The sequence below is a fragment of the Procambarus clarkii genome, chromosome 84 (genome assembly GCF_040958095.1).
Source record: "Procambarus clarkii isolate CNS0578487 chromosome 84, FALCON_Pclarkii_2.0, whole genome shotgun sequence".
Lineage (NCBI taxonomy): Eukaryota > Metazoa > Arthropoda > Malacostraca > Decapoda > Cambaridae > Procambarus > Procambarus clarkii.
In genome coordinates this window covers 12,935,808-12,950,807 of record NC_091233.1, presented here as the reverse complement: position 1 = coordinate 12,950,807, position 15,000 = coordinate 12,935,808, and the positions used below count along the sequence as shown (strand labels likewise).

At 35.7% G+C, this 15,000-nt stretch overlaps 1 protein-coding gene across 10 annotated transcripts in view; it reads left to right on the top strand.

Annotated features, from left to right (window-relative positions):
• LOC123750289 (uncharacterized) overlaps positions 1–10,437 on the top strand; it is a 17,052-nt gene extending 6,615 nt beyond the window's left edge. For 4 of the 10 annotated variants that reach the window (XM_069316546.1, XM_069316547.1, XM_069316549.1 and 1 more), the window contains 12 exons: positions 2,257–2,416; positions 2,703–2,897; positions 3,427–3,662; positions 4,318–4,508; positions 4,768–4,861; positions 6,080–6,197; positions 7,510–7,601; positions 7,841–7,956; positions 8,245–8,333; positions 9,045–9,215; positions 9,498–9,685; positions 9,954–10,437. In XM_069316546.1, coding sequence (XP_069172647.1) covers positions 2,335–2,416; positions 2,703–2,897; positions 3,427–3,662; positions 4,318–4,508; positions 4,768–4,861; positions 6,080–6,197; positions 7,510–7,601; positions 7,841–7,956; positions 8,245–8,333; positions 9,045–9,215; positions 9,498–9,685; positions 9,954–10,226 — 1,845 coding nt within the window. In that variant the 5' untranslated portion in view covers positions 2,257–2,334 and the 3' untranslated portion in view covers positions 10,227–10,437. Of the gene's footprint in view, positions 1–2,256; positions 2,417–2,702; positions 2,898–3,096; positions 3,663–4,317; positions 4,509–4,767; positions 4,862–6,079; positions 6,198–7,509; positions 7,602–7,840; positions 7,957–8,244; positions 8,334–9,044; positions 9,216–9,497; positions 9,697–9,953 lie in introns of those variants that run through there. The other 6 variants (XM_069316550.1, XM_069316551.1, XM_069316552.1 and 3 more) reach the window with 5 other exon arrangements.
• The last annotated feature ends 4,563 nt before the right edge of the window (positions 10,438–15,000 follow it).

Below are 15,000 nucleotides of genomic sequence, written 5' to 3'. Positions count from 1 at the left end.
TTTAACGCAACAGTAAAATGTGTACTTGGATGAAAAAACGATTCTTCGCGGCAGGGGATCGTATTCCAGGGACCATAGGATTAAGGACTTGCCCGAAACGCTGCGCGTACTAGTGGCTGTACAAGAATGTAACAACTCTTGTATATATCTCAAAAAAAAAAAAAAAAAAAAAATATATATATATATATATATATATATATATATATATATATATATATATATAATATCATATATGGCTATCCTCTCTGAAATTGCAGGGGAAACGACTTGGGTCCTTGATGTATGTAGGGTGGATCATAGAAGGCTTAAGTTAAATGCCTTATAAAGACCCTTAGGCCATTTTCATAGTCATTCCTGATGCAAATGTCCTGTCAAGGGTGTATAGATAGATGAATAAATATGGTTGTAGATAAATGGATAAAGGGGTAATATTATAAACACATTTGTAAAAATATTATTATAAATTATAAATACTGTACAGTATCCACTCAATTTAACAGCCTATATGGGGCTGAGCCCAAGTCGTTATTTACGGAGCTCCGTTATTTCCGACGTTAAGTCGGGTCGGGTAATTTTTCAAGTAACATTCAGGTAGGATATATTTTATACTGTATAACTAAAATTAAATAAAGTTCATTGTGTAATTGCATTCCAATTTAGTGCACGGCCGACGATTAAGCCAGTTGCTGGCTGCTGCATGGATGATGTGTAAACACGCTCTGATCAAGTCCAGATGGGTGGGAAAAAATTGATTCATTCCTTTGTATTGAAAAATATTTCATGTATCAATCAGCGAGTTAATATTGTCTTAATAAAATTTTAGAGATGTGTTTTGATTTACCCTGAACAGTGCAGGTAATGTATTTTTAATGTTACGACACAGGCTGTGGCGGCCATGCCATAACAATGGCGATCGAGCCTTGTCACTGAGAGCTAGCCAAGACGAAATATTTTGAGCTCACCTTTTCTCTGCTGACGATAGAATATACATTTGCAGAGACTAATATGTAGCTTTTGTTGAAAAAAAACAACTAATATCTTGTAATACTATAATAAAATTGGTAAATTGACTGACTTTTAATGTTACAACACACGCTGTGGCGGCCATGCCATAACAATGGCGATCGAGCCTTGTCACTGAGAGCTAGCCAAGACGAAATATTTTGAGCTCACCTTTTCTCTGCTGACGATAGAATATACATTTGCAGAGACTAATATGTAGCTTTTGTTGAAAAAAAACAATTAATATCTTGTAATACTATAATAAAATTGGTAAATTGACTTACTTTTAATGAAGCTGAAGATTACGAAGCTGTGAAGATTACGTCATCCTCTGCAGCGCTTGTTTTATATTGTTTATGTTGTATACAGGGTACATACTGTATGTACACTTATTTTCAGGCATATTTTAATAGAGTATCCTTCTGTTTCTTGATGTCACTTACTGTACTTTTCCCGATGTTAAACTCTGCTGCTGGTCGTGCATGAGAATATCCTTTATCAAGTTTCTTAATTAACTCCAGCTTCTGTGCAACCGTCAGGCGCTTCCTTTGGGTAACTTTTGGCATTTTGTAAATTAAAAAGATCACAATTACAGTACAGTAATATCCTTCACAATTGAAGCTAGCCGCGCGAGTTCACGGTAAACAATGGGAACACATGGCCGGCGGAGTACATACTAGGTCCGTGGGAAAAAAAATACCTAGTGCCTATACATACTATAAAAGGTATTTATTAAGAAAACAAAGACTTTTGCTTAATAAAAACTGTTTCAAAATATTTTATTAATAATAATTTACAATTTTCTTCATTAAAGTGAATCATTTTAAAAGAAAATTAAGATGTAATATATGACTCTGGACGATCCAGGTCGGTGGCGGCCTGGTCGCCATGTGAGGGGATGCTGATGCCACAACAAACCCAATACCGACTGTCGGTAATATCGACCGCAGACCGGTATAGCAGGCTCTAGCTACTGGGCTCCCAAACCGGTCGTTAATACCAGCAGATCGGTATAAAAGAGGCCGTTAAATTGAGTGGATACTGTATATATATATATATATATATATATATATATATATATATATATATATATATATATATATATATATATATATATATATAATTATTTAAATTTATATATAAAAATATTTTTTGGTCAAAATATTGACTTATAGTTTGAGTGAAATTTAAAATAGCTAAAGAAGATAGTCTAAAAATCAGTGTAAGATTATAATTAAAGTATAATAATTTCAGCCGCTGCCGTACTTGCTGCAGAAATAAAAAAAAATCCAAGAATCGCAAGTGAAGATTTCTCAATGGCAGCAAAGAAGAATGAAGGCTGAAATTTCTTGGGAAGAAAGTCGGTCAGTTCTATTTGAGTGGGAGGTGTGTAGGCACGCTGTTCCAGTTGAAGGTACATACACAATACTTATAAGCATATTGTCTATTTACATCAGCATATCAGTTTACATTACAACTTATTATATTTGCATTTTTTTTTAGTTATATTTTTTGAATAGAGAGTGGATACTTCGTTTTAAATATACCTGAAGCATTTTATCACTAATGAAAAATGTTTATGTATACTTATAGACCATATTTTTTTCCTAATTCTGCATGATCTGAAACTGTACAGAAGTATTTTTTGACAAAGATGTGATATTTTTGAACATATGTTTTCAAATATTTTCATTTAACAGACACAAAATGCTTCAAATGTATGATTGAAGCCAGCATCAAATGTGAAGATTGTCATCGCCTATTCTGCTACCACTGTGATATGAAAAAACATTTTTTAAACCCATTCCATGATAGGTTTTCCTGGGCCAGTGGATATTATGAAGCATTGCCACCAACTGTGACTGTTGACCTTAATGGGACATTTACTGACTGGCGTATGTAAACCAAAAAATTCTTTACATATGAAAACTTTTCTTTTTACCAAGCCTTTACAATATAAGTACCAAAATATTGAAAGAAAAAAATAAATAAATTTTTTACTCAATAAGCAATTCAATTTTTATGGCATTTGACTTACTGAATATTATTTAAATATGCAATCTTTGCTAAGTTTATTATTATTTTCTTATTCAGAACCTGTTGTGCCAGTTCCTGTGCCAAAAATTTCCTGTAACTGTAAAGACTGTAACGTTAACATAAAGAGTTCTGACATCATGTGTACTTTCAAAATGCTCTTAGGTATATTTTATTTAATATTAAGTTTGAACACATAAGTCTATGAGTATTTGCATCACTGAATATAGTAGCATCACTGAAGTTCTAGTGAGGATACCCATACCCAAGCATGTGGACTTCAATCTTTGAGACACAAACATATCCATTCAGTGATGGAGATGAGTTTTACAAAAGATTCAAAATAAGCTGCTTTATTTTAGGAATAAATACTAAAACTAAGCTTTCTAGGCAGGTATGACCTTTATCTGCCCATATTTGAGTGTCAAGAGTGTGGATACAGCCTTCCTGCAGATGCTAAGATGTTGTATGATGGTGGATACTTCTGCTCATCAGCCAGGAAAAGTAACACATTCTTCAGCACCAAACTCCTGAACAACTGGCATTTCCTTAAAAGGAACAGTCCAGGTTTATCAATGAAATCCTTGTTAATAGCGCTCCAAGCGCTTGGCTCTCGTAATGGAAGAGTAAGTATTTATTAATTTTATATATGTAATGTAAGTACCTGTATACATTAAACTGTATATATAATAATACATAAAAATATGAACCCACTCCACACATTCTCTTGTGCCACTTACATGTACAAAACCTTGTTCCTAAATGCACATCCTGATCTGAAACTCTTCCTTGATAGATGTAAAGGATCCCATAATCACCACACCAGAAATCAATATCTCTCTGATATCCCCCGAGTCAAACTAAATCTGTGCAAACTCTCTATGCAAATAAAGTAATTGGTTATTGCTCCTAATTGGTAAACTCTTTATTGAATTAAAAGCTGTCCAGCTGTTCAAAACATTATTCAAAAGTAAAACTAAAAAGCATTAATTTCATCCTTATAGTTTCCTACATAGTTCTTCAAACTTGCACTGTTACTTGTGCTACCCACTCCCCCAATATATATGGCTAACTCATGCAACTTGCATGGCTTAGCCACATCTGGGCCTAGTGCTGGGAACTAGATTCCCAGCACTATGCTGGGAACAAGGTTCCCAGTATTAGGCTGGGAACCAGGTTCCCAGTACTAGGCTGGGAACGTAGTTCTTCAATCTTGCACTATAACTTGTGCTACCCACTCCCCCAATATATGGGGCTAATCCATGCAAATTCTATATTCAGTATATACTTCAGGATGGTTGCATCAACTTTGAAGCTGCTAAAAGAACATTCCAGGAGTGGAGATTTATGCAGTATGAACTTGCAAATGTCCAAAGCTACAATAAGACCGTGTGCCCTGCTTGTCATACTAACCCATTTGCCATACATATTGATGGCAACAAAAAGTTATTCCGATATGAAAAAGTTGGAAGGTACAGTTCTTAAATAATTTTCCTTTTGTAAGATAAATTTTTATTTTTCAACAATTAATACATTTCTATTAGGGCAACTTATATATCACAATACATTATTCGTTATGTAAGTATATCAATATCTGAAAAATTCTTACATGCAATACATAATAGCATTATTCATGTATTACAACATTAAGTAATATATATTTACACAATCATCAAAATTGAAAACAAATCAATGTAAATTATGTAAATACTGTCATTTTGTTTCTTTCAGAGGATTGAGGGAATCATATTATTCAGAGAGTGTCTTTGCTGCTGACAATGATGTGACTAATCACCTTAACCATATAGAGAGCTTAAAAACAAAGGTAAATATTATGTGTACAGACTTTGTAAACTGTACATAGATTTTATATTTTTATTTATATATATAAGACTTTTTACATTCTTGTACAGCCACTAGCACGCATAGTGTTTCAAGCAAGTCGTTAATCCTATGTTCCCCAGAATATGACCCCACCAAATCCATTAACAACCAGGTACCCATTTTACTGTTGGGTAAACAGGAAGGGGGGGGCCATAGTTAAGGGTTGATGCCCAGTAAATCTTCCAAGGCCAGGATACAAACCCAGGACAAAGCGCTCGCGAAACGCCAGGCGAGTGTTCTTAACCCACTACACCATTGGGAAAAGACAGTCATGATGTCTTACAGTTTACAGAGTTAATATATATATTATAACGAGTAGTTAGGTTTTTTTAACCCACAGGCAAGTCAACAAGTAAAACATAGAGTACTCAACGTTTGTCAAGAGCTACATGCACCATATAAATGGTGATTTTTGGGGTCTGAAGCCATATTGAGTAAGATGCTATATTTCTGTTGGTCTATATCACTTTCATATAACCCATCAGGTTAGGTTCTTTTCATTATTTATTATATATTTTATATATACTGTATTTATATAATATATATATATATATATATATATATATATATATATATATATATATATATATATATATATATATATACACAGTATTATATAAATATATAATATATATCATTTATATTTGATTTGCAGAACAGCCAAAATTGTGGTGTCTCGTTGTGGAAAGCGGCACGAAACGAATCGTATACACACAAATCCCTGGACCAGACTGGCATAAACCTTGCATCATGCCGGCATGGTGTAATTCTCAAAATGTGCAATATGACTCGTGGTGAGGTTTTTGGCTATGCACACTATCTCCATATAAATTACTTCAAAAGTGCCAAGTACATCTGCCAGGACATCATATGCCAGTACAGTGCTGGCCATGGGCCCTGAAAATTCAAGAAAAAAATAAAAAATTCACCCTACTGGAGACAAAGCCGTTCCTAGGGGTTTTGCATGCAAAAGCACATGCATGGTATTGCCAGGTAAATAATTATCATTTGTCAAAGTAACGGGTATAAATGTAACGTTATTTTAGGGTTAAAAAGCTATTAATCAGAATAAAGTATTTAGTCATAATTAAATTTTTGAGCAATCGACTAATATTCTTTCCTTGTAATTATTTTACAGTGTGTTACATCTTAATTATAGGTCTTGTATGGAGGACGCTGGCAGCATGGAAGTGGTTTGACCACAGGTGAAGAAACCGAGCAAATTTTCAGCTATATGTCGCGGTACAACAGTACCACCAAAAACATGTTGAAAGCCGGTTAGTTTATAGTGCATTGGTACAATGAGGAAGGTATAATCTATTAAAACTTGTTAGTGATATTTATTATGTGTAATGAAGATGACTTCAGTAACTAGCAACACCTGGTGTCACCCTACAACTTTGTGTATATGAATTGGATTTGATTAATATAGCAAGTAAATTATAGATAGTATAAAAGTGAATGTTGACCAGATCACACACTAGAAGGTGAAGGGACGATGACGTTTCAGTCCGTCCTGGACCATTCTCAAGTCAATTGTGATGAGGAAGTAGAGACAGGCAATAAATAGGCTAGAGAGAGCTGAGGAGCAAAGTAAGGTGTATTTTAGGGGATAGTAATAATAATAAGAGCTGCAGATGGCCTATTGGCCCATACGAGGCAGCTGCTATTATAACCACTGAATGAAAAGGAGATAGGAATAAGAACTAACTAACACACCAACAAACTAACACACTTCGTAGCAATCTAGTTCACAGTGCTCCTCAAAAAAAAAAAAAAAAAAATGCTCCTCCTGCTGCTGGTGTCTACTCTATTTCCTGTTCATCTGGTACAATACTTTGGCGAAACTGGCTGTACACTGAATGACAGACTTAAAGCACACAAGAGAAGTGTCAAGTCTGCAGACACTAACAATGCTCCCTTCTGCCATATGAGGGATTCTAATCATCCCATAGATTGGTCTTCCTCCAAAATAATCTTTCCTGCCTCTACTCTCCACAGACGCCGTCTTGTTAAATCGGCTCTAATACACAATGTACCCAACATGAACTTGAGTCCTGGCTTTGTTGCTGTGGACTCTTCCCTTTCACAGTATATACTCAAATGCTGTAATCTTTCTAACAAACGTGACCTAACATAAGCTTACCCCTTCCATTTATCTATCTTTTCTTTCTCTTTCCTTTTCTTTCACTCTTCTCCCTTTTTTCTGTTCATTGTCTTCTCCTACGCTCCCTTGCTATCGTCTTCTTATTCCTATCTCCTTCTCATTTGGTGGTTATAATAGGAGCTGCCTCGTATGGGCCAATAGGCCATCTGCAGCTCTTATTATTATTACTATCCCCTAAAATACTCCTTACTTTGCTCCTCAGCTCTCTCTAGCCTATTTATTGCCTGTCTCTACTTCCTCATCACAATTGACTTGAGAATGGTCCAGGATGGACCGAAACGTCGTCGTCCCTTCACCTTCTAGTGAGTGGTCTGGTCTACATACTTTAGCCACGTTATTGTGACTCATCGCCTGCATAAAAATGAATTATTTTCATTTTACATATTCATTGAAGGGAGTTATTTTTTGTCCCTTTTTTTCAGAGCGTGAAGAAGAACTTAGTGAATCTTCATTTTTTTGGAACCAACGTAAACATGACTCTTTAGCTCGTGTTCTAGCTTCAAGATTTTGTAAGGCAAGTAATTTGCTTTATTCATTGAATATATGGAACAATGATCATGAATCACTAATATAAGTGCACAGGAAAAAAAAAAACATTCAAAAATAAAAATAAAAATAACATTTACTGCCATTAAACAGCCTTCATCAGAGTTAGGCTCATAAGGATTGTTTTTTTTTTTGTAATATCAAAATATTAAATAAAAATTGCAACATTTATTATACTAACAGGACAGTTTTTCCTCCTGTTGATAGGCAAAAGAAGCTGCAGAGTTAATAAGAAAGGAGTTAGCTGACTTATCTCTTGATGAAAAACAACTTCTCATCTGGATTGCAGAGTTAACCAACTTAGCCCAGAGTTTAAATAAAAGGTTTGCTTGTAAAATATATAGTAAGAAGCACTGTTTTGAAATACTCTTATATATTTTAACAAGGTTATTGTACTGTAAAATCAATGCAGTACCATAAATCATAAAATTGCCAAAACATTTCTTTATTATTTTAATTGTTTAGTTCTTGTACAATAATTGTCAGCCATCATAAAATGCCATTATGACCATTGCCTAAAAATTTAAGTTAATTTTTTTTAATTAATCAGGGTCTTTACATGTTTGAATTTAGTAAACATTATAGTAAACAGTATCCTCTATTCTCAACAGATCAGTTTCTCAAAATGATGTTCAAAAGGGGATAGAGTTAGTATGTGACTCAATTAGAACCAAGAAATCCCAAATATCCGGTGTAGCAGGTATGTTAAAGCTTATGTATAAGTTAGGGACTGATAAAACAAACAGAAATCTTTTAGTGTTTGTAAAATACTTCAAGAAAACAATGACTTTTTTTATCTAAACACATCTAATGTCATTTATTTCTAAGGTAGATTTGTATGGATACCATCTCACTTAGGTGTTGTCCTATGTAATTATAGGTAATTGTCAAAATTAAGTTGAGATATCAATATCTATGGCAGGTGCCTGCAGGTAATGTATCTGCCAATGGAAATCATTCCAGTTGTAAACTATGTGAACAAAAGCTAGGACATACTGTCTATCACTATATATGTGATTGCCTTGTTATCAATGACTTCAGAACAAATGGTATGATGTACTTTGAGTTTTGTTATTACTTCATACACTCAGGAATATTGGAAGATATTCTTGTGCTGTACCCCGATTTTGTTAGTGGAGGCTAATAGATCAGCCTTACATTTCATATTCTCTCCAGATTCCATGTATGACTGGCTGTCCTGTGAGGTTTTTGATCTACACTGTTGTCTTTCATACATAATAGGATAGCAGCACATTGCTGTGTATACCTAAGCTTGTTAAAAAAAAAAGTGCTTGGCAAATATTTATGTAGTGTGTTCTGCTACTTTTGTGTAGGTATTCACTACTAAGTATATACAAAACAAATTTATCAACTATAATCTTATTTACTAGTAACAAAGTGTTTCTTTCAGTTTCAAGCAAAATGAGATCACGATACCGTGCAAAGATTGAAGCAGACAGGAAAAAGTTGAGGGAACTGATAGCGGTCTACAATGAAGACAATACAGAAAAACTTAGTGTGGACATTGATGAAGAGGGCAACTTTCCATGGTATAATGACACTCCTCAACCAACTGATAATGGTAAGTATATTTGGTTATTTTTCTGTGCATATTGGCCTTGTCAATGAGGATAAATATTGTTAGCTACTAACATGTTAATTCAAACTTACTCATTATGGTAATGGACAAATGGAAGTCCATGCCTAATTTATATTTTTAAGATAATAATATTAACAAGATACTTTAAAAATGATTACATATGATTGCATTGTTGTTACATAATACATGCATCCTACAATGACAGATTTGTTCATGTTCCTTATTAAATAATTTACTTTATATTTTATTTTTGAATATTTTAAGTTAATCTTCAAGAAAAGAGAAATGCTGCAGAAAAGCTGCATATGTACAACAGGACTATGAAAGAACAAAATGTCATTCAACTGGAAATGAAAAGTTACTTGGATTTCTACAGAAAAAAGCTTGAAGAGATAACACAAAGACTAGATGATGTACAAAACAAAAGTGCTCCACCCTCTTGGATAATTGAAGTTAGTATCAGGTATCAATATTAACTTAATTACTCCACTGAAATAAATGTTATTGCATTATAGCTACTTGGTAATTATTTTAACAGGTAGCTTAATCATTGTTGTTTGTGTCTAAGCTAAGTAAAATTAGTAAAAGCATTTTGTAGACACAAATTGTAATATTATCATTATCACTTTTACTGGTTAAAGTTTAAATGAAACACTTGTTAGGAAAACAAACATTTAATTTAAAAAATGCCTGAAATAATGATGTGTGTTTGTTTTACAGGAACCGGGTAAATACTCAATAAAGAAGTCATCATTCCAGCATGTAACCAGTGGACTTACGGCCCTCTTGCTAAATATGAAAAAATTCTATCAAATTAAACTATTTGAGGCAACTAACCTGTTTTCTGAAGACAGGGAAGTAGAGTACAACAAATTTCAAACAGACAGTCAAGATTCCGAGGATTCTGAGACCGACAGTGACAACAGTGTAGTCAGTATTGAGTCACAGACTGACAACGAAGAAATGGAAGAAACACTCTTCCCTTTGATTTGAGTAGCTTTAAGTAGCAAAGCAAAGAGAAAATAACAAGTATTCTCTACCCCTGGGTTGGCAAATGTTCTTTGCCCAAATCATCGTCATGTTAATTTTGCATCCCTATGTTGCTCAAGAAAGATTTGTTTTCAAATTAGTTTTTATTTTTATTAATTACCCTCAAAGTTTTGTTTAGTTTAGAAATGCTTATTAAATAAATTGTAGTTGTAGTTATGTGCAATTTCTTTGCTTTCCTTCAAAAAACACACACAAAAAAAAAGGTAAACATGAAAAATGAGTGCCCAAATGAGATACAGAAAACTTTTTTAGTATCAGTAGTTGACAAATGGAATGCATCAGGAAGTGTGTGGAGGCAGACTCCGTACAAAGTTTCAAGTGTAGATATGACGGCCCAGTAGGTTCAGGAAACTACTTCATTTGAGGTGATGCTTCCTAGCATTATGTAAGTAATGAAGAAATATGATATATTTACTCACTATAATGTTGGTACTGAATGTAGAACATGGAAATACACATTTTTACTCTGAAATAATCATATTTTATAACGAAATTATACGAAACTTAACTCGCAGTTCAACACAGGAAGTCTACATTCTAAGCCTGGTAGCAATCGAAATTATTGACAACACTGAAGTAGACAGCTTAATTATTTCTGACTCCCTTTCTTCACTACGAGCAATAAACAGTTTGCAATCATGTAATAACGTGCTTGTCTTGGAAGCTAGACATAGATATATAAGAATACTTAGCAAAAGGGTAAATATAAAAATGTGGATTCCTTCTCACATTGGCATGCAGGAACATTACAATAAATAAGCCTCTGTATCTCTTTTCACTTCGGCTCACAAGATGGGTATAGGGTGCATAATAAATGCGCTAAAGAGAGAATGTTATGGCTTTGGGTAATTAGATGATTCCAATTTTGCTATAAAAGTTATGTTAGTTTAGAGTAAAAATAAGTTTTTTTTCATGATGTTCTACATTCAGCACCAACAATATAGTGAGTAAATATATCGTAGAGTTTCATTACTTACGTATACTGTACTAAGAAGCTTTGGGTAATTAGACGGACTGCCACACACCTACCTACCTACCTGATTTACATGAGGTTTTGTCATATATACCCATAACATAGATGAGAATATTACAAACCACATCATCAAATTATAATGTAAATTATAATTAAATGCAAGATCTTGTATATGGGCCATAACAATCCACGTCACAAGTACTAAATTAACAGTACTACTTTACATACAGAATATTAAATGTTTATTCAGGTAAAAGTTCTAATAGCAGATTTGTATGGCATAATTAGGGGACATGCATGATTTTGGGTAGTAGAACCCCAAGCACATGTACAATAAAATTAAGATAATGGCAAATGGCAAATTGTGAGTGTCTGAACTCGGGGAGCGAGAGCGTGGTGGCTCGATGCGGTCGTAGTCTGCTGTCTGCTCTGTGTCGAAGCTGTAGCGTCTTGGGTCGATTAGAACTGTACACGCCGAGTGCTACATTGTTGAATGGGGAAATTGTACTGTCCTCCATTCCTCATATCGCTTGCTTATATGGTGATTACACCTCAGCTCCCTCCAACAAGCTGAGAAGAGTATTACCTGTAATTGGGGAAAGGATTGTAGCTTCTGTAATTAGTGCTAATTAGTTATGCTATTAAGATAATGAGATAATGGAGCGAGTATAAGGATTACTCGCTACAGCATTTTAATACCAAGCAGAGTTATGCCATGTGCGGGTAGGCGATTCCACGGGTTTACAACCCTATGGGTGAAAGCATCTTTGGTTTTCTGTCCTACATTGTGGTTTCTTGAGCTTGAACCCGTTGCTCCTCGTTCGTGTTACGTCTGACCTTTTGAAAAAACTGTCCGGATTGACATCCTCCAAATTTAGTATTTTATGGGTTTCTATGAGATCCGCCCTGTCATGCCTGGTCTGCAGTGTTGTTACCCCTAGTGGCCCTCATCCATTCCTGATACGAGAGATGAAGCTCTGGTATGATTTTTTTTAATTACCTCTTCCACTTGTTGAGCAATATTATTGTCCACTAACTCCCCTTGCCACTTCGGGGGGGTATAGGGTGTTGATGTAGCTTCAGGGCACCAATCCCCCCAGCCATAGGGCATGGCGAGAAGGCGAAATGATGCATTCTGACTCAAACGCCCTTTCCTTCATCTATCTGTTGTGAGGTAGTGCTGTCAATTTGGTAGTTCTGAAGTGGATTGTTGTGGCCCACATGTAAGGGCTAGCATTTATCGACATTAAAAAGCATTTGTCAGTCATCTGACCATTTTTGAAGTTCATTTAGATCACTTAGTAAGGTCTCATTATCACCTTCAACAGGTGATAATGGTCCAGGGATTTTCTGAAAAGGAGTTTCACTGACAAACATAGTGAATTTGCCAGTTCAGTTCCTTTACGACTTGGGACTGAAATACATTCACACTTTGGGCTTTTGAGTCTTTTAGTTTGTCAATGCTCTTCCTGATTGTGTAGCGTGTAATTGGTATTTCCCTTAATTCATTCTCTTTACCTCCGACAAACATTTGTGTCGGTGATGGGATGTCATTCAAGCTTTCTAGTGTGAACAGTGATGTAAAGTATTCGATCAGTGTGTTTGCTGCCCTTTTATCGTGCAACTTAAAATTAACATTGTTCAGCCCGTCCTCCAAACAAAGATCCAAAAGTGATTCCATGCACCCGCCAAACCCCCTGTTTATGAATGAAAAGCGGTTTACACACGACTCACAACTGCTGACGTTCGAACATATCCGGAACAAGTGCTTCACTGACGAAGTTTGTTCGAATCACAACACTATCACTGCTTCACCCACGTACTACAAATACAAATAAACGCCAACAGAACCTAAACACCTGACCTAACCTATCCTATGCCTATATATACACAAAATGCCAATATATTATAATATTAATTTATACTTGAGAAAATTCCCGTTTTGAATGAACAGCATGTTAAAATTTATGAATGCGTCTGTGGGGTCGACCGCTGAATGTAATGGACTAGAGTCGAGGATGGGTTGCATTGTTAGTCTCATCTTTTATGGGTCCTACTCTGCTGTAATGGGTTTTTGTTTGGGTTTTACTTCGTATATATTTGGCCGAAACGCTATGCGTATTAGTGGCTTTAGGTATTGTATTTTAAATTTAAAATATTTGCCCCAAGGAGAGAGTTTATTGGGAGTACTTAGCTGTGTCATTAGGCAGATAATTAACTATACAATTTGCTGTGCTCCGTCCTTTAACAAATCCATTGACCCACATCCCCTAACCTGCGTATTTTGTGCAATAGTCGGTTTCGGATGATCCTTTCGAACATGTTGCAAGTGCATGACATGAGACTGATAGGTCTGTAATTGCCAGGGTCATTGGGTTTCGGTATGGGAACAATTATTGCATGTTTCCATTGTGTGGGCAACACTCCACTTAGGAATGACTTGTTAAACAGGTGGAGTATTAGGTTCCCAGACACTTCACCAGCGCATTGAGTAAGTCGTAGGTGATGCCATCCTCACCAGGTGCTGTAATTTTATCCTTTTCATAGCCCCCTTTACTTCCTGGGCTGTGATTGGTTCCTCATACTCGTCATCACTAGATTGTGCTCTTGTTATCCTAATCCTTCTGTCATTTTGTCGGAGGAGCTGTTCCCTGCTTACTTATGCAGGGAGGGAGGAGGATGATGCTGCATCACTCAACTTGTGTATTAGTTCTTCAGCCTTACCCTGGGGGTCTTTGTGAGCCGCAGGCCGGGCTCTGTCCCCTTAGCTATCTGAATTTTTGCCAACACTTGTCTTGCAGATGTTTCTATTCCAATAGAGCTAGTGAACGCTAGCCCTTGTCTTTCCCTTTGTAACTCATCTGCAATGTATGTACCTTTACCTGAATTGAAAATCTAATCTAAATCCAAAACTAATCTATATGCTTAGAGATATGCAAATGCGAGAGTATTAGAGTGAAACCTTTAAAATACTGAACAATTTGGAGGATATTGATTCATTCAATTTCTTCAAAAGGTCAGATGTAACACGAACAAAGAGCAAAGGTTTCAAGCTCAACAAGCCACAATGTAGGAGTAACAACAGATGCTTTTGAATACATAGGGTTAAGAACCCCATTGAAACTGCCTACCCAACGAAATCGTAAATGCAAAAATTCTCAAGAACTTTTAAATTCCAGCTTGAAAAAAATTATCAGGACAAATGTGGTTGTCACATATACATACTGTTCTTAAAATATTTCCCCATTTTGCACCCGCAAGATAACGTACAATTTTAAAGGTTGACGAATGTTAATTTTTTTGTTTGCAAAGCCGTTCACTTGAGACAGTTAAGAAAGTCCCAGCTGTGTCTGGGTACAAGTGACAGGATGAACGATGAAGGGTTTGCTTCCTATTGGCAAGCTCCTATGGTGGTGTGTCCACTCATATGATGAGTGGCACTTCCCAATACTGTCACTATATTCATAGTGACAGTATTGGGATGGACAGTATTGGTGTGTCCAGTCACAGGATGAGTGGCGCTGCCCAACAGTGTCACCATGGTGACAGTATTGGGCTCTTAATCTAGAGATCTTGATCACCACTACAATTTTGACCCATTGCTCCACTTTCAGCGCCTTAGTGTGGCGATCCACAGAGGAAATGCTCACTGCATCCATGGCTCCAGCCTGCCATCTGAGGAGCTGGAGGAACTCTAGAACCTGTGATGAGTAGCCTTGTACAAAGCATGTAACCAATGTTGTA